The sequence below is a fragment of the Danio rerio genome, chromosome 12 (assembly GCF_049306965.1).
Source record: "Danio rerio strain Tuebingen ecotype United States chromosome 12, GRCz12tu, whole genome shotgun sequence".
Classification (NCBI taxonomy): domain Eukaryota; kingdom Metazoa; phylum Chordata; class Actinopteri; order Cypriniformes; family Danionidae; genus Danio; species Danio rerio.
This window is the reverse complement of record NC_133187.1, coordinates 14,267,280-14,288,176: the sequence shown is the minus strand read 5'-3', so window position 1 is coordinate 14,288,176 and position 20,897 is coordinate 14,267,280. Positions and strand designations below refer to the sequence as shown.

The following is a 20,897-nucleotide window of genomic DNA, read 5'->3' as shown; positions in this document are numbered from 1 at the left end:
AGGTGGTGTCAACAGGTGATTGTAATTAGGATTTGGTACGAAAGCAGCATCCAATAAAGGTCTAGTCTTTTAAGAGCAAAGATGCAGGCAGAGGCAGAGGGTCGTTAGTTTGCCAACAGATACATCAGATATTTTTTGAAATGTTTAAAAACAAATGTTCCTCAAAGAAAGATAGGAAGACATTTGGATATTTCACCTTCAACACTGCATAACATCATTTAAAGTTTCAAGGAATCTGGAGAAATTTTAGTGTGTAAAGGACAACGACGCAAGCCTAAGCTGAACAATCGTGATCTCTGATCCCTCAGGTGTCACTGCATCAAGCTTCTTCAATTATCTATATGTGATATCACCACATGGGCTAAGGACTACTTTGCCAAACCTTTGTCAAGTACTACAATATGTAGTTATATCCACAAATGCTAGTTAAAACTGTACTGTGCCAAAAGGAAGCCCAATGTTAGCAGTGTCCAGAAGTGCCGGCAACTTTTCTGAGCTCGAAGGCATCTGGAGTGGACCATTACACAATGGAAATGTTTACTGTGGGCAGATGAATCAGTTAACCAGGTATTTTTTTAGAAGAAAAAGGTGCCGTGGGCTCCGTACCAAAGAAGATATGGATCATACAGAGTATGAAAAAGAGTAACGCATAAAATAATGTATTGTTGTATTGTTGGCAATGAAATACAAGTTAAAGTAAATTTAGAAATAACTTTATTTGCGTTTTCCATACTGTCCTAACTTTTTCTGATTTGGGCTTGTACAAGCATTTACCGAATTCATATCATACTAAAATGCTATACATTATGTTGTTAATAATGTTCAGTTTGTTTTTTTCATATTACAAATGTGTGAAGAATATGGACATTCCATCCTCAGTATTTCACTCATTCACTCTCCTCGACTAGCTCATTTCTTTATTTGGTATATTAGTTGTTGTTATAAAATATTAATAAAAATAAAAATATATCTGGACATAGTTTTGTCCATTGATATTTCAAGCTAAAATGTATGTGAATGCATGACAGAAAGAGAGAATTAACACTTAGGTATTCAGTATTAGATGACTGAAAAAACCTGATGAGGTTTGACAGTCCTAGTATGATACTAATATTTAAGTGGTTTCACTCATTAATATAACATCAAGATCACATAAATGGACTCAATATAATTGAAGCTAATTTTTATATATTTTGTTTGTCATCAAACCAGCATAGCATATAATGCCATGCGGTTACAATGTAAAATCAAAATAATATTTAGTTATATATAGTTACTATCCATCAAAATGTTTACCATAAAAGTATTTCTTACTGAGAAACACTAGAATACTGTGAATGAAATACTCTGAAATTGTCTCTTCATTCATCAGGGACAATGTTAATGCAGATAATGCTACAAATAATAACGGTCTATTATTTGGACAGAGCAGAATATGTTTGTCCCATTACAGTCTATTTTACCTGTAAATACACATAAGACTTGCCATTTAAAGGTGTTGTATGTAAGTTTTGTCATAGTTTTCTGTTGTTCGACTGTGAGAAATAGAAGCAGTTTCTAATATATGAATTCGAGGTGTTGGTTAGGTCAAAAACTCCTTTTAATATGGAAAATATTCCTTCTATTGTGCCGTTGCTTTTATTTAGAACACGTTTTATATCACGTCTTCAATCTGGCAACCTGCGCTTGCATTTGTTTTAATCCAAGAGTGCAATACCTAGTTCAACCACTGGGTGTCAAACTTACATACTGCACCTTTTAAATATAACAATGACTGGTATCACTTTTATTGATACCACTAAGCAGAATGTCTTTTTAATTTTTAAAAACGAGAAAAAATCAGCTGTGCTAGAGACAAGGAGTTTCTCACTTCTCTCCTCAAACCTCCATCTTTTGTCACCTTTGACTTCCTTCCTTTTATTCATTCATTCATTCTTTTATCAGCTTTATTAATCCGGGGTCGCCACGGCGAAATGAACCGCCAACTTATCCAGCATGTTTTTACGCAGCATATGCTCTACCAGCCGCAACCCATCTCTGGGAAACATCTACAAACACTCACACACACATTTATACACTACAGACACTGCATGTCTTTTGCCTGTGGGGGAAACCAGAGCACCCGGAGGAAACCCACGCAAACACAGGGAGAACATGCACACTCCACACAGATATGCCAACTGAGCCGAGGATCGAACCAGCGACCTTCTTGCTGTAAGGCAACAGCTCTACCTACTGCATCACTGCTTCGCCCGTTCCTTACTTTATTGTTACTAAAAATTCTACATGTTTATTGTAAGAATTTTTAAAGCACAATCCCTAAAAATGTGTGTTTGTATGTCACCTGGTTGAGGGGGATGTCCTGGCCCACCATGCATCTCAGACAGTATATTAGGGCAGAAAGTGTAATGGCACGAGGAGCATTACAATTGCCCCAAACTTCTGTCCCCGTACCGGTGAAATCAAACACAGCGCTGCCCTGTAGACAGACAAACAGATAGACAGAAACAATAGTCATTACTAATGCAATGTAAAAGATCTTCTTTTGATGTCCACATATCACTATAGGAATTCAATCAGGTTTTCTATGACGAGTATAAAAGTACATATATTTGTACTGGAAATTTCCGTGACCCATGAATGTTTTGTATACACTCAGTGGCCACTTTATTAAGTACACCTTATTATTGCTGGGTTGGACCCCCTTTCAGAACTGAATTAAAACTTCGTGGCATATATTCAACAAGATACTGGAAATATTTCTCAGTTTGTCCATATTGACATATTGATAGCATCACGCAGTTGCTGCAGATTTGTCAGTTGCACATCCATGATGCGGATCTCCCGTTCCACCGATAAAAGTGCTCTATCGGATTGAGTCTGGGGACTGTGGAGGTCATATGAGTGCAATGAACACATTGTCATGTTAAAAAAAACTGTGATGATTCATGCTTTATGACATGATCGCTCTTCTGCTGTAAGTGGCCATTAGAAGATTGGTATACTTTGATCATCAAGGGATAGACATGGTCAGCAACAATACTCAGGTAGGCTGTGGCATTGACACAATACTTAATTGGTACTAATAGACCCAAAATGAGCCAAGAAAATATCCCCCGCACCAATAAACCAGCTTGAACCATTGATACAAGGTAGGATGTATACATGCTTTCATGTTGTTGACGCCAAAATCTGCCCCTACTATCATGTTGCAGCAAAAATCGAGACTTATCAGGCCAGGCCATGTTTTTCCAATCTTCTATTGTGCATTTTTGGTGAGCCTATGCAAATTTTAGCCTCAGTTTTGTGTTCTTAGCTGACAGATGTGGCACCAGTAGGGTTTTCTGCTGCTGTAGCTCATCCGCCTCAAGGTTTGACATGTTGTGCATTCAGAGATGCTTTTCTGCATATCTTGGTTGTAATGAGTGATTATTTGAGTTACTGTTGCATTTTTATTAGCTCAAACCAGTCTGGTCATGCTCTTTTGACCTCTGGCATCAACAAGGCATTTGCACCCACAGAACTGCCGCTCAATGGATATTTTCTCTTTTGCGGCTCATTTTCTGTAAACATTAAAGATGTTGTGTGTGAAAATCCCTGTAGATCAGCAGTTTCTAAAACACTCAGACCAGCCCATTTGGCACCAACAAACATGCCACATTCTAAGTTACTTAAATCACCTTTCTTCTCCATTCTGATGCTTGGTTTGAACTACAGCAGATCGTCTTGACCATGTGTACATTCCTAAATGCATTGAGTTGCTGCCATGTGATTGGCTGATTAGAAATTTGCATTAGCGAGCAGTTGGACAGGTGCACCTAATAAAGTTGACGATGAGCTTTTCAATAATAAAAAAAAAACTGTCTGTTACAATACCATTACAGTAAACCAAAGCACAAAATCTGTTTAATTGGAATTCTTTTTTATTAAGTTCACCTTGAATCTTGAAAATGTTGATTGCATTTGTGAGAATTACATTTAAAATAAGTGTCCTTCTTTTGACATTTTGTTACATTATATATAGCACGTGTATGAAACATTCCTCACTAAATAATTTGACCAAGAGATTCTTCAAAAACGTTGATTCATCAAAGATGCAAAGTCTACATGAGTCAGTAACTGAATTATTCATTCAAATTAGGGCTGCATGATACTGGAAAAATCCGATATTGCGATATTTTATTTTTTTGCAATAAATATTGCGATAAGAATACAGTTTCACAAGTTTTCTGGAGGGTCTAACAGTATTCAGGTACAGAGACTGAATAATCACAATGCAAAACATGCTATTCTTACTTTGTTCTGTCTCATTTCTAAGCCAAACAACTAAAAATTCTTAGATCAAGTAACAATATTGTTTTGTTTTTAACTTAAGAGGAAATAGGCCAAAATTAAGAGTATTTCCTTAAACAGCCAGTGGTGTAAGCAAAATAATGTAATTTTCAGATGTAGTTTTCTCAGATGAGAAAACCTTTTATATATATATATATATATATATATATATATATATATATATATATATATATATATATAAATCATATAGAGTCTGTGTAAATACAGCAATTAAATACATTTCTGTAGCTCCTAGTTAACTGTAGTTTAAACTCAACATTGCATATCATGCGATGTGACTATTACGAATGCACAAACAGCAATATCAATGCTGAAACGATATATTGTGCAGCCCTAATTAAAATTGAAAATATTCAACACATATTTGAAAGACAGCTATACCCAGTTAACCCTGCACAGAGTCTCAAAATGGAATATTACAATTTATAAATGGAAGTGAAGGGATGCAACTGACACAAGTAGGTCATGTAATAAAGGCAGCATAGGAAATACAGTCCAAACTACATTCAAACTCCTCATAATCATACTTATGTTTATTACAATCTGCTGAAGTTCAGAATAGTGAAATGCTTTGTTAATGCCAGAGGTTAGAGGGCTATACACAGAGTGTATTAAGATGATTGAAAGCAACTGTTACTAAAATAACCACTTGTTACAACCAAGGTTTGCACCTCTACACATGCAACACACCAGATGGGTTACAGCAGCAGAGAAGCACACCAGGTTCTCCTGTCAGCTAAGAACAGGAAATCGAGGCTACAAGTTTGTCAAAATGCAATAATAGCCAGGAAAAGGGTTTCCTGATTCCTGAGTTTTGCTTCCTGCTGCAGTAGTTGTACAGTAAGGTCAAAATAGGCTTAAAACATACAAGTATGTATCCATCTTGTTGAACAATGATTTAGGCTGTGGTGCTGGAATAGTGGTGTGGGGATTTTCTTTTGCAACAACTAGGTATTATTTAATGTTACAGGAAAAGGACTGTATTGTCTGCTATGCAAGAGGGCAAAAACAAGCATAATTAACAATTAAACCAGATCAAGCATCAAATTGTTTTTTGAAACTAAATAGGATGTTAAGTTTTTAGATAATTTCTTCCTGTTTTGTAGTAGTGGAAACTACTGTTTTGAAGTAGTGGAGCCTTATGCAGGCTATGTGGTATTCGCAGTTTAAAATGCAGTAACCCTTGACTGCTTTAATGCAAGCCCCTCGTCATGGCCCTCGGGGGTGAAGTAGCGGTGGTTTGTTACACAATCTTCAAATGCTCACCAAAGCATATGCTGGATAAGTTGGCGGGTCCTTCCGCTGTGGCGACCCCTGATTAATATAGGGACTAAGCCAAAAAGAAAATGAATGAATAAAATACCTCCACATATCTCAATCTAATAGAGTATCCCAATTGTACAGCCAAATTAGTCAATACATTTTACAACTATTGCAGCAGAAATCAAAACTTATCAGGAATCTTTTTCCAGTCTACTTTGAAAAACTACAAAATGTAGCCTGGGTTTCCTCTTCTTAGCTGTATCTGTGTACTTTTCTGCTGCTGTAGCCCATCTGGTTTAAAGTCCCTATGAAATCAAACATAACCATATGATTTTGTTAGCTCACTTTGTTAGTTTTGTGATGAACGATTCATCTTTGCGTGTCATTAAGAAGGAAAATTGTTTGCTCTTCTAATCTGTAATTGATATCGGAAAATGCTATTTGTTTTGAGTAAATTTGTTAGATTACATATATCTTATGAATTGGGAATGGCAAACATATTTACCCACGCTGCTCCCACTGTCAGATTTGACAACAAACAGAATCGATGAGGAGGAGGTGCCTTTAGGTTGTAATAACTGTCCCCAAACTCTTTCCCCAATCTTTCTGAATGAAATGCCTACTTTACTACATCCAATCAGCTTACAGTAGAAAAAAACAAGTAACGCCCACTGTTTTTCTCATTTAATATTTGGCTTTTCTAGAAACAGCATTACAGAACGAAAAAAAAGTTGCAGCTTCATGTAGATTTTAAGTTTGATGTGTTGTGTATTCAGAGATGGTCTTCTGCAAGCCTTGGTTGTGCAACAACTGTGATATCCCAGTAATTCAGTTTCTAAAATACTGAAAAAATATGTATGACACCAAAAACTTAGCAGTTGGAATCTCAGCAGATCATGTCAATATGCCTAGCATTAAATTGGTGGAAAATATCTCAATATTAAATACGACTTGACACCACGAGGAGAAAAATTATCAAATGCTATATTCTAATCCTGAATTGAAAGAAGAGTTGACTTCTTACTTGCTCTTCATTGATCTGAACCTTCAGTCTGATCAGTGTTCCATCATCCATTTGATCTTCTGCTTCAACCTCAAGAGAGCCTGTTTTTTCTCGCTGCCGATGAGCAAAATCTTTCAGCATGTCTCGAACTGCAAGCTCTGCATTACTCTAGATATGCAAAGAACAAATTAGAATGAAAAAGCAAACCGTAACAAACATCAAGTCGAGATATTCATCATTTGTTAATTGTAAATGTATTTAAAATCCAGTAAATGGACCAAAAACATTGTCAATGTTTTTGACATTGACATTTCATGTGACTTCAGTGGTCAAACTGTAGTCGTACGAAGCTCCATGAACAATTATGTGCACAAAAGAACTGTAAAAATAACTCTATTTAACGGCTGCATTAGATCAATGTGTACATTTACTACAGGCAAAATGTGGCTTGCGTGTTGACAATGTTTTTGCTTCCTTTTCTGATCTTTAAATGTCTTGTGACCATAGTCGGAGAGCTCTTGGATTTCATCTATAATAAATTAATTTGTGTTCTGAAGCCTAACGAAAGTCTCGGGGGTTTGGAAAACACATTACCAACAGAATCCTAATTTCTGGGTGAACTGACCTTTTAATACATCATGCAAATATACTTACCTGAATATGTCCCATATATGCCTGGACAACATCTAGGCCATAGCTGGTAATCAACTCCCCCACCAGCTGACAGCCTCTCTGATTGGCTGCTACCTGTGCCCGTAGATCTGACAGGTTGTCACGAAGATTCCGTGTCCCTGAGCATCCTGGGTATTGTGCGGGTGCCATAAGAGCTTCGGTTACAGCTGATGGACATAAGCATAAACAGTCTTGCATAATTACCCTGATATTATAATATAGGTTGTTTTCAACTACGTGGTTCTGGTGGCACGTGAAATTCAGATGGAAGGCAGGAAGTAAAAAACTGAATGAGGAAAATCCATTTTTTGCGATTTATACCATATTTCAAAGGAGATATAAATAGAAAATAACCACATATTTTGGGCATAATCTGTATATCATGAAGACGGCTGAATTTTCTACTGAAGTAAAATATATTTGCCTGCCATCGAGGTAGTATAAACTGTACAAGCATTACATTACATTACATTAAAAATTCTATAGTAAGTAGTGTTTGAAAGCATACTATAGATAATTACTTGAATTAAATTGTTGTAGCAATTATATTGTTGCTGTGTGTGGTGGAAATTCATTTTATTCATCTTATATTCATTTTATATACTAATTTGTTCTAATTATAAAGGTCTGTTCTTTTATTCATACATGAATGTACTGTTTAAGTTAGACCAAGTGTGATCGCTTTAACATCTGTTTATCACCAGACAAGATCTGGATAAGTATATGGTGATTTAATAAACTACATGTTCGTATGGGATGTAAGACTGAAATATAGATGGTCAAAAATGAAGTTTGAGCACTGGTGTAACTGTGATTCATCCTGTATGTCACTGATGACCTTGTGGGTATTACAAACTAGATAAAAAGAGAACACACTCTGTTTCTGTGTCTTACTCTCTGCAGAAACTGATGTTGATGTATGATCGTGTGAACTTCTTTGCAAAGAATAAAAGTTTAAAAGAGTAAGAATTTGTCTTTTTGACCACTTAGTCTCCTTAAAAGAAAATTGCCACTACATGTGGCACAACAGAACTGTAGTAACAAACAAATTAATCAATAGGGTTCAGTTTTCTACGCTACATTATATACCATCATAATGAACCACAGTTTACAGTAATGTTATTACAGTTTATTAAGACACAGTATTCTGTCGCATTTATTAACAAAAAGTAGTACACATTATATACACTTTACTATGTGGTTCAAAAACATTTTTACTATAAATTTAGGCAAGTTATTGTATAACAATGGTTTGTTCTGTAGACAGTCAAAAAAAAATCTGCTTAAAGGGGCTAATAATTTAGACCTTAAAATGATTCATAAAAAATTAAAAACTGCTTCAATTCTAGCCGAAATAAAACAACAAAGACTTTCTTCAGAAGAAAAAATATTATCAGACATACTGTGAAACTTTCCTCGCTCTGTTGTTAAACATCAATTGGGAAATATTCAAAAAAGAAAAACAATTCAAAGGGGGGCTAATAATTCTGACTTCAACTGTATATTCTATAGCTGTAACATTTTTTCCCCAAGCGGATATCTTCCAGACATTACGAAATAACAGATGAAAGCATACAAAAGCGTAGACGCATAGTCTACGTTAAATTATTCATTTATTTTTGTAAGTGGGAATAAACTTAATTAACTTACTATCAACATTCACCACTGCTGCACATCTCATAGTTCACGTTACAATTGTTTAATCCACCAAAACGCAAGTAAAGACATAGATTATTGCAAAACAAGATAGAGATTTCATTGCAGCGATTACATGCCAGGGTACATTATTTATTTTCTCCTAGATTTTGTACAAGTGTGGCGGTGTTTGTATCTGATTTTTATATAGCACATATTTATACACATAGCTAGGCCTGTATATAATCTTCATTGGTGCTGTCTAACAAATTATCGTGTTTAAAAAAAGTTTGTATGCATGGATGTATTACAAAAATATTTATTATATGTCGCCTTCCGCTTTTCAGCCAGTTTCTTTAACTTTTCGCCCTTTATGTGCAAAAACTGTTGGAAGTCTATAAAAGCTATTGGGCAATTTTGGCAAATTTAAATAATTATAAACAACATAAAACAGCAACATATTTATGTTCTGATAGCGATTGCTATGTAGAAAAATTACTTCCTGCCCTCCATTCAGTATCAGTTGTTTCTAACCTTTCTCCTGAAAGATTCCACCAGTGACCAATTTGAAGGATGTGAAGACAGCACCCTCCTGCTGTAAAGAGGTGGAGTGAGGGGGCATGGAGCCTGGAGTGATGCCCCCTATATCAGCATGATGCCCCCTACTGGCCACAAAGAAGACAGGAGCACTAACGCCATCACGAAACACCTACACAAGGCAGAAGTAATATTATGCAATCTGTTTACAGCCATTATATAATTTCACAAAATGTTTTGATTGAAGCAAATAAAGTGTAATACATATTGTTTTCATTGGCATCTGTATATGATGGACACTAGTGTTAACAAGTTAATGATGTTTTTGAAAGACTCGTGCTCAGCAAATCTGTTTATTTAATAAATATACAGTAAAAATGTAGTATTACAATTTAAAATTGTACAAAATTTGAATATTATTACAAAATAAGTACAATCTATTTGTTTAACCTTAAATATTCTCGTAATGACAAACCTGAATTTTCAGCATTAAATATTTTAGTCTTTAGCATAACAAAATCCTTTTTGTAATACAGTAACTGTAATATGCAAATTTGGTGCTTTAGTTTGTATCAGTTATTGTGGTTGTACAACTTACAGTATCAATACTGAAAAACTTTTATTGGTGCTTAATGTGGCTTTGTGAAATGTATTTTTTTTTTACAATTCTTTGAGGAGTACTGTGATTTAAAAATCACTGTTTATTTTATTAAATATTTAAAAACCACAATTTATAATGTTATTGTATTGTATAATAGATTTTATTATACAATACAATAGCATTATAAATTGTGGTTCATTGAGCTGTGGCGACCCATGATAAATGAGGGACTAAGCCGAAGGAAAATAAATGATTGAATGAATGAACGACACTATAAATGCCTAAATCACTTTTGATCAATTAAAAGTCTCTCTGATAAACTTATCAACATAGGCTCATTCTGAAAACCCCTATATACATTCCTGGAAATCGCAAATTATGTAGTCAAAAGTACGTATGGCTGCATTTCATCTCTAAAATGAATGCTAGGGAGCGGTATGACGCCGTTCCTTTTCACGCTAACCAGCTAACCGATTACCTCTGTGTGGACGGATTTCCCGCAGTTACGAGTTTGTCCAGTAGCTCACCATGTGAGTAGATGCAAAGAGGAGTTGATCACATTGATTGTGTTTGAGTCCGGCAAAGAACGGTTTCAAAAAAGCGAGTAAGACAAAACAGAAGCCAAACAAAAATAAAAAAATCAACTAGTGAATAACAGGGCGAGAATGTGGTAAAATCTGAAAACGTGGTAAAAATCGGGTGAGAGCTTTTCTTTCTCTGGATTGCTTTTTAAAACTGTCGGTTAGGTTTAGGGAAGTGGGTGGGCGGGTCAATCGGTGCTTTAAAAAACACTATTGGTTGGGGTTTAGGGAAAAAGGAGGGTGGGTCAGTTGATCAGTCAGTCAGTCATTCAATCAGTCAGTAGACAGTGGCCTTTGGTAAATTTACACGAGAACAGCAGGCATGAACAGCACTCTGTCACGTATAATGAAAGTTCAGAGGGATCCAAGTGCGAGTTAACAAAAATAATATTTATTGACAAAGTCAAACAAAAATCAAGTAAGGAATGGTGCTAGTGCTAGGAGGGATCGGGCAGGAATCAGACGGGAAAACAGGGTCCAGAAAATAGTCCTCGGATCCTACGCACACAGACAGAATAGCACACCATAAGCACACATAACGAACTGACAAAGACACACAGAAAACGTGGCTCATATATAGACCTGAATATGAGCCTCAGCTGGCGAGCTCATCAGGCCAGCTGAGTGCCGTCATCACACGTGATCAAAACAAATACACGAGGAGAACAAAAACAAACCAACGTGATCAAACAGACACTCCGGAAAAGCGCACAAACCTGCAACCGTGACATTACCCCTCTCTCAAGAGCACCTCCTGGTGCTCCCAGAAGCGCTTACCTGGCGATTGTAATCATCGATAAGAGAGTGATCCAATATGTCCTTTGCAGGCACCCAAGTCCTCTCCTCCGCACCGTAACCTTCCCAGTCCACCAAGTACTGAAATCCTCGCCCCCTCCGTCTCGAGTCCAGAATGCGCTTAACCGAATAAACGGTCTCCCCATCTACGAGACGCGGCGGGGGGGGGAACCGGAGTGGGCGGGTTAATCGCCGTATGAAAAACGGGCTTTAATTTAGAAACGTGAAACACGGGATGTATTCTCCTGTACGCTGGAGGAAGTTTAAGGCGGACTGCCACCGGACTAATGATCTTGATGACAGTGAATGGGCCAATAAATTTAGGTGCAAGTTTATTACATACGGAACGCAAGGGAATATTCTTAGTTGAAAGCCACACTTTTTGACCGACGACGTAAACGGGAGGCTTCGACCGGTGGCGATCGGCTTTAGCCTTGGTGCGCGCACCCACTTGGAGGAGGGTCTGTCTGGCCCTATTCCAAGTGCGTCGACACCTCTGGACAAAGGCGTGGGCGGAGGGAACCGCGACTTCGGATTCCAGACTGGGAAAAGCTGGTGGCTGGTAACCTAAGCTACACTGAAACGGAGAAAGGCCCGTAGCCGACACTGGTAATGAATTGTGTGCGTACTCCACCCATGGGAGCTGCTGACTCCAAGAGGAGGGATTCTGGGAAACCAAACAACGTAACATGCGCTCGAGATCTTGGTTGGCCCTTTCGGTTTGTCCGTTACTCTGAGGATGAAAACCAGAAGAAAGACTTACAGTCGCTCCCAATAAATGACAGAATTCTCTCCAAAATTTAGAGACAAACTGGGGTCCCCTGTCAGAAACCACATTCGTCGGGAGGCCATGAATGCGAAAGACGTGATTAATGACAGCATCCGCTGTCTCTCTGGCTGAGGGTAATTTGGGCAGAGGAATAAAATGAGTAGCCTTCGAGAACCGGTCCACAACGGTCAAAACAGCCGTATTGCCACCAGATGGCGGGAGACCGGTGACGAAATCTAGCGAAATGTGCGACCAGGGTCTCGAAGGCACTGACAGCGGCTGAAGGAGTCCAGCGGGAGGGCGATTAGAAGTCTTAGAAACAGCACAAACAGAACAGGCCAAAACAAACTCGCGTATGTCCCGTGCCATAGCTGGCCACCAGAATCGCTGTTTAACTAAGAATAATGTACGACTCACCCCTGGATGACAAGCCACTTTGGAGGAATGTCCCCATCGAATGACGTCAGACCGAATCTCCTCCGGCACAAACAATCCACTAGGTGGGCATCCGACCGGGGGCGTTACCCCGTCCAGGGCTGTGCGGACCCTGCTCTCGATCTCCCATGTCACTGCAGAAATACAAATCCTCTGGGGAACGATGGGCCCAAGAGACGTATTGCGCTCGGAAGAATTAAAAAGACGGGATAACGCGTCGGGCTTGATGTTTTTGGAACCCGGTCGATAAGAGATGGTAAAGTCGAAACGTCCGAAAAATAATGCCCACCGAGCCTGCCTGGAGCTGAGTCGTTTGGCGGACCTGATGTATTCGAGGTTCTTATGATCGGTCCAAACGATAAAGGGAACCCCCGAACCCTCCAACCAATGACGCCACTCCTCCAAAGCGAGTTTGACAGCCAACAACTCCCTATTACCAATGTCGTAGTTTCGTTCTGCGGGAGATAATCGGTGAGAGAAAAACGCGCACGGATGAATTCTGTCATCCGAGGCGGCGCGCTGGGACAGGATAGCGCCCACCCCCACCTCTGACGCGTCAACCTCCACCACAAACTGCCGGGAGGGATCAGGTGTCACTAAAATGGGAGCTGAAACAAAGCGGCTCTTTAGATTGGAGAATGCAGCCTGTGCTGCGCTCGACCACCTGAAGGGAGTTTTGGAGGAGGTCAAGGACGTCAGAGGGGCGGCGAGCTGGCTGAAATTGCGAATAAAACACCGGTAAAAATTGGCGAAGCCCAGAAATCTCTGCAGGGCCTTACGAGACTCCGGAATTGGCCAATTTACCACAGCCTGAACCTTCTCTGGATCCATGCGCACCCCCTCGACTGACACAATGTGTCCTAGAAAGGGAACAGACTGTGCATGGAACACGCATTTCTCCGCCTTGACAAAAAGCCCATTCTCTAGCAGCCGCTGAAGCACTCGCCTGACGTGCTGCACATGTTCCTGGAGAGAACGAGAAAAAATCAGAATGTCATCCAGGTAGACATAAATAAACTGATCTATCATGTCTCGCAACACGTCATTTACGAGTGCTTGGAAAACTGCAGGAGCATTAGAAAGCCCGAACGGAAGAACACAATATTCAAAATGCCCCCTGGGGGTCAAAAACGCAGTTTTCCACTCATGACCCTGCTTCATGCGAACCAAATGATATGCGTTACGGAGATCTAATTTCGTGAAAAACGAAGCCCCCTGCAGACGCTCGAACGCTGAAGACATCAGCGGCAAAGGATACGTATTCTTCACCGTGATGCTGTTCAGCCCTCGATAGTCAATGCAGGGTCTAAGAGACCCATCCTTCTTTTTCACGAAAAAGAACCCCGCCCCCGCCGGTGAAGAAGAGGGCCATATGATCTTGGCCGCTAGAGAATCAGAAATATATTTCTCCATGGCCTCCCTCTCAGGAATAGAAAGAGAGTATAACTTGCCTTTGGGCGGAGACGTACCTGGCAATAAATCTATAGCACAGTCATAGGGACGGTGAGGAGGCAGAGAAGCAGCTCGAGACTTACTGAACACTCTCTTCAGGTCGAGGTACTCACTGGGCACGTTTGACAGGTCCATGCGCTCCTCCTGAAACACAGAACAAGAAACAGCAGAACGAGCAGACGAAAGACAAGACTAATGACAGTTCTCACTCCACGAAAATATAGTATTAAGACCCCAGTTAATATGAGGCTTATAAAGAATTAACCAAGGATGACCTAAAACCACCGGTGTGTTGGAACAGTCTGTTAAAAAAAATGAAATGTTTTCAACATGATTTCCAGACGTGATCAGTTTTATGGGTTTAGTGGAGTGAGTGATAGTGGGAAGGGAAAGTCCGCTGAGTGCGCGTACTGCAATGGGTTGTGCCAGAGCTATAACCGGAAGTTTAAAACTGAAAGCAAAACTGGAGTCTATGAAATTTCCCTCCGCCCCGGAATCGACAAGGGCGTGGGTGTTCTGACTTCCGGAACCCCATGTTATGGTGACAGGTAGTAATGTGGCCGCCGCAGAGGATTTGTCCAAACTGATTTCACCCATCAGTAACCTCTTACCTACTGATGGGTGTTGTCTTTTACGGGACAGGAAGCCACCCGATGCCCCGCCCCCCCGCAGTAAAGGCAGAGTCCCTCAGTTCTCCGACGACGCTTCTCCTGCAAGGATAAGCGGGATCTGCCCAGCTGCATGGGCTCCGGGTCAGCGCTACTCATCTCCGGCGCCACCGCCGAGACCGGAAGCTCAGGAACAGGATCCGGAAATCTGTCATGCCTCAAGCGACTCTCACGGCGGAGCAGTCTGGAATCCACCCGGATAGCCAGATCCACTAATTCGTCCAGCGTCTTAGGCAGATCTAAAGAGTAGATCTCATCCTGGAGCCGATCCGAAAGCCCATGTAGAAACATGTCCCATTGAGCCTCCGCGTTCCAACCGCTTTCAGCAGCCAACGTGCGGAACTCGATTGAATAGTCCGCCACGCTCCGATTCCCCTGGCGGAGCTCAGCAAGGACTCGGGCGGCCTCTCTCCCTGAGGCGGCCCTATCAAAGACCTTCTTGAGTTCTTTGGAGAAAAGATCGAAGGATGAACAACACGGAAGCTTTTTCTCCCAAGCTGTGGTACCCCATTGGGCTGCTCTTCCAGACAAGAGGGTGATTACGAACGCCACCTTGGACTGCTCAGATGAAAACAAGGATGGCTGCAGGGTGATGTACAGGGAGCATTTGGCCAGGAAGGACCGACACAAGTGCGGCTCTCCAGCATAACAGGTCGGAGGAAGAAGGCGAGGCTCAGCAGCGCGGCTAGCGTTAGCAATAACTGGCGCAGGTACCACCTCCGGGGCTGGTGCAGGAGCCGCTTGAGCTGCTCCAGAACCCAGCTGTTGAACCTGCGTCGTCAGCAGTGAAACCTGCTCAACCAGAGCCTGGATAGCCTGTGCGGTGGTGGCCAACGCTTCATCTTGGCGATCGATCCGGGCATTGCTGTTTGTGAGGAATTCTGAAATCTGTGATGCACTCGCTGGATCCATGGTGAAGGTCAGTTCGTTCTCCTCGTATAATGAAAGTTCAGAGGGATCCAAGTGCGAGTTAACAAAAATAATATTTATTGACAAAGTCAAACAAAAATCAAGTAAGGAATGGTGCTAGTGCTAGGAGGGATCGGGCAGGAATCAGACGGGAAAACAGGGTCCAGAAAATAGTCCTCGGATCCTACGCACACAGACAGAATAGCACACCATAAGCACACATAACGAACTGACAAAGACACACAGAAAACGTGGCTCATATATAGACCTGAATATGAGCCTCAGCTGGCGAGCTCATCAGGCCAGCTGAGTGCCGTCATCACACGTGATCAAAACAAATACACGAGGAGAACAAAAACAAACCAACGTGATCAAACAGACACTCCGGAAAAGCGCACAAACCTGCAACCGTGACACACTCGTGAGAGAAATTTTAGATCTGAAAAAGTGCACATAGCAGCCTCTGGTGGATTTTCCAAAACAAAAATTGCAAAAAAACATACCTCCTGGGACATTTTTGGCGCTCTCCAGAAATGTATATAGGGTTTCATGAGCCTGGGTTGGAATTTTCATTTTTTTTTTCACCTCAAACATCTTGTCGGCTTAGTCCCTTTATTAATCCGGGGTCGCCACAGCGAATGAACCGCCAACTTATCCAGCAAGTTTTTACGCAACCCATTTCTGGGAAACACACATTCACACACACACACACACACACAAACACACACACTCATACACTACGGACAATTTAGTCTACCCAATTCACCTATACCACATGTCTTTGGACTGTGGGGGAAACCGGAGCATTCGGAGGAAACCCACGTAAAGGCAGGGAAAACATGCAAACTCCACACAGAAACAACAACTGAGTTGAGGTTCGAATCAGCAACCCAGCGACCTTCTTGCTGTGAGGCGACAGCACTACCTACTGCGCCACTGCCTCGCTCTCCATTTCAATATTAGTTTGTCACAATTTTTTACAAAAATATTAAGCAGCAAAAACACTGAAAATAAATGTTTACACCAAATTAGGATATTTGAGTAGTTATGAAAACTTGTTTTAATGAAATCTTGCAATATTTTTGTATTTTATAAGTTGACATTACATAAACTACATTTCAAAATAAAGTAAACTAGAAAACAGTTTGGCAGCAAAATTCATTATATATTGCATTATATTATAGTTTGCTATCTCAACTGACTGTATTAAAGTAATTTATTCAAAAGTCAAACATTCCAATGCATCAATAAGAAAAAAATAGAATGAATATTCTTTTAATTTTTGTGGATCATTTAAAATGAAAATGAAAATGAGTGGCTTACAGGAGTGATGACAGTGAGGTCTGGTAGATGACTGCCACCCGCACACGGATGATTACTAAGGATCACATCTCCCTCCTTTAAACTGCCTCCTGCTGCCTTTATCTAAAATACATAGATTTTATTCTCAAACTCACAAAAACATACATTAGAAATACAAAAGGTCACATTTTTTTTAATGTTTACATTTCGTCATAAAAATGTACCAAAGAAATGTGGGTAATAAAAGCCCTTCAAAATCACCAGAAAAGCAATATGTAGATTCAGTGATAAATCTTGATTAGTTTAACACTGGTGCACTGTTTCCTCAACATACTCAACATACCTACAACATACTAACATACTAATTATATTAATTCTAATATAAAGAATTTAAAAACAGTTATACAACAAGATGAAAAGGGCTGTCCATGAAAGAAGACAGATGAAAAAGTTTGCTTTATCAATGCAATTTAAGTTGTGGAGTTAATTTGTATGGTTAATTAAATGTCAGTATACAAGGACTCAAAAAACTAAGCTTATTTCTACTGAAAAAAAATAAAAAATAAAGCTTTTTTATTGTCAGTGTTCTCAATAGAAGACCCAAACACAGAATGAGGTTGAGGAGTGGGCGTGAGGTTGTTATTGACAGACAGGGGTAAAACAAACAAACGGTCCCACAGTGTGATGATGGTGGGTAGTAAAAGCAACGGATGGCTGTGTAACACAGGTTTGGAGACTGATAAGGAAGGGGTTGTTACAGGCAGGAGGTGGGGGTCTTGAAGGAAGCACAGCAGAGATCAGAACAGAGCAGAGAAAAAGGCCCACTCTGTCCAGTCTAGCAGTAAGGCAAACAATACTAGCAACCTGGAATTCACAGCAGCAGAGCAGGAAAGGGCCACAGAACACAAAGTACAATAGAAACAATTAAAGCTAAATTCTATTTAAAAAAACTAAAAGCAAACAATAAACAAAAAACCGAGACAAAAGTATTTGGAAGCCGACTGTAGAAAAAATTATACAAAAGTCTGAAAAGTAATTAAAAATAGCTTATATTTTTAATAATACAAGAAAAAGAAATATCTAAAATTAACAACTATAATAAACTACTAAAATAAAAGAAAACCAGAAAAGTAATATTATAACTAAAACAAGGATACTAATAAACGATAACCTAGGGTCCGTTCTACGTACTTCGCTTAAATCTAAGATGATTAGGCAGGTTCTGGATCTGTTCATCTTGATAAATGGTCTCTGGCTAATTTGGTGCTTCAAACAAGTTCGCAAATCAGATCAAAATGTCTGGATAAACTGATCTGAGATCGCTGCATATGTTGTGAAGGACAGATCTATCCATCCTCGAAACCATGATCAGCAATGTAACGATTGGCTAACGGCAGAGCAGCGTAATGACATCATCTAATTAATATTCAATTATCCATGTGAGCAAAATTACATCAAATTAGCAGTAAACTCTTCGTTAATTATGACACGCAATAACTTTTCACGTTTGTTGTGGTCTGCAGGCTTTACACTTTCATGTGTCAAGAGTATTCATCATGTATTTGAATGCATATCAACTTTCGGTACATACTTTCAGTATTATCTTTGCTTGAACTGACCCGATCTAATCCTGTTTATATGAAATGAACCTGCTCCTAAGCAGGCTTGAGCTACCAGAACTGTTACTATGACAACAAGTCTCAGATAAGTTTTGAAGAACGATACGATCCTGGATTGTGTCAAATCGTCAACATTCAAATCCAGCTAAGTGAGTAATCCACGTACGAAAAACAGACCCCTGGACAATAATCTATATAGTTTTCTTTTGCTTTTTGGAGTATGTTGTTTTATTTCGTACCGTCTGTATTTTGCACTGTCTGGAGCCAGCCCCTAAGCTTTTCACTCATCACGGTACACATGCTGCTGACGATGTGACAATTAAAGGGATTTGATTTAATTTGAAGCAGAATAGATTATTAAAGCTAAGGAACAAAAGCACAAAATAAAAACAAACAAAACTTACAAATCACAGAACAAACCAGCAAAGTCATGAGGGTAGAGGGCACAATATAAAGGGAGGAAAGTACACAAAGATCAGGTGAAGACAGCTACACAAACAAGGACTAGATAAGGGCTAAACAAGGGGACAAAGTACCTGGAAACAAGAAGGGGAAAACAGCACATGGCAGACACTAACATACACTAAGCCATGTGCTCAGACACAGGACAGAAAATAATACATAGACAACACAAAAATTATGGACTAGGCGGGGCCTTGACAGAAAGGACTCCTCCTGGTCCCCAAGCCAGGCAGGTCCAGCTGTGAGGCAAAGGATACTAACAGCTTTGTACTCACAAGTGGCAGGACAGGACAGGGCCAGGGAATATAAAGACAAAACATACAAGGCAAACACATAAGACCCAAAGACAGATGGGGATCTTCTTATATAAATACTCTTGTAATTACAAAGCTGAATTTTCAGCATCAATTACTTCAGTCTTCAGTGCCACATAATACTTTTTGTAATAATAGTAATATGCAAATTTGGTGCTTTCATTTTTATCAGTAACATACAAGGCAAACACACAAGATCCAAAGACAGACGGTGAGAACTGAAGCTAAAAGCAAACAATAAACTAAAATAACTAAAAAACAAGACAAACTTATATGGAAGCCAACAGGAAAAAAAGAAAATCAAAGACAAAAAAGTAACTACAAAAGGCTTAAAATAAAATTAAACAAGACAATAAAAGATAATCAAACATTACAACTATAATCACTCCTAAATGAAAGAAAATTAAGAATTAAGAATAAACTGGACAAGAAGAAGAGATTCTTGAAGCTCGAGGGCAAAGCAAAAAGAACAAACATAAAGCACAAGTTACAAGGGACAAAACGAACCAGAGAGGAAAGTACACAAGGGTCTGGTGAAGACACTTACACAATTAGGACTAGATGAGGGCTAAACAAGGGGACATGGTACAGGGAAACAACAATTGGGGAACAGAGGAGCATATCATTCAGCTTTTGTTTGTGTTTGCCATGTCCTCCTCCTTTCCTCCATTGTTGTTTTCCTGACAAAAAAACAACAACAATGAAACATTGAACACAGACAAAACAGATATGATGAACACGGTAGGCTCCAGACATTCATATTGAAGCTATTTGTATATTTATATTTACTCATAAAAATAGTTTGAACAAAAAAAAAATGTTTAATGGTAATTAATGATAATAAATTATATCAACTAAAATCAGACAATTTTGTCCTAAAAAAGGGTTTAATTAAAGTCACCTTTAATATGAATCAACTGGGATAGCGTCTTTATTGCACAGGTGTCAAATTCAGTTCCTGGAGGGCCACAGCTATGCACGATTTAGTTTCAACCCTAGTTAAACACACCTGATCAAACTAATTGAGGGCTTTAGGCTTGTTTGATACCTACAGATCGGAACATTGAAGCAGGGCTGGAACTAAAGTCTGCAGGGCTGCGTCCCTCCAGAAAGAGTTTGACGCACCTGCTTTATTGTGTCATGTGATGGGTAGAAGCTAAACTGAAACGCAAGTGGATTGACAGGTAATACAGCTTAAAATCTGACCCCAGGTGAAATTTGGCCAGTGGTTAATAAATAGCACATCAATCATCTTACAGAAACAAATTATTTCATGATGTGCTTTGCCTCTGGGTGGATGATCATGTGTTAAATCGGCTTTTTACTGGAAACACTTATGTTTTTTAAATTAATTTTATAAATCTTAACAGGAGATAACCATTCAATAATTCATTATTTTATTTACGGCTTAGTCCTTTTATTAATCTTGGGTCGCCAATATCCAACATATATTTTACACAGCGGATGCCCTTCCAGCTTCAAGAGATAACCATTTGAGATAAAAATTATAAGAAGCTGGCAATTAAG

The 20,897-nt window shown here is 39.4% G+C and overlaps 1 protein-coding gene across 2 annotated transcripts in view; it reads right to left on the bottom strand.

Annotated features, from left to right (window-relative positions):
* Positions 1-20,897, bottom strand: part of oplah (5-oxoprolinase, ATP-hydrolysing) — a 69,515-nt gene that overhangs the window by 6,868 nt on the left and 41,750 nt on the right. For both annotated transcript variants that reach the window (XM_005156046.6, NM_001200059.1), the window contains exons 18-22: positions 16,997-17,098; positions 9,461-9,635; positions 7,274-7,458; positions 6,641-6,787; positions 2,345-2,479 (exon numbers count right to left, since the gene is read on the bottom strand). In XM_005156046.6, coding sequence (XP_005156103.1) covers positions 2,345-2,479; positions 6,641-6,787; positions 7,274-7,458; positions 9,461-9,635; positions 16,997-17,098 — 744 coding nt within the window. The remainder of the gene's footprint in view (positions 1-2,344; positions 2,480-6,640; positions 6,788-7,273; positions 7,459-9,460; positions 9,636-16,996; positions 17,099-20,897) is intronic.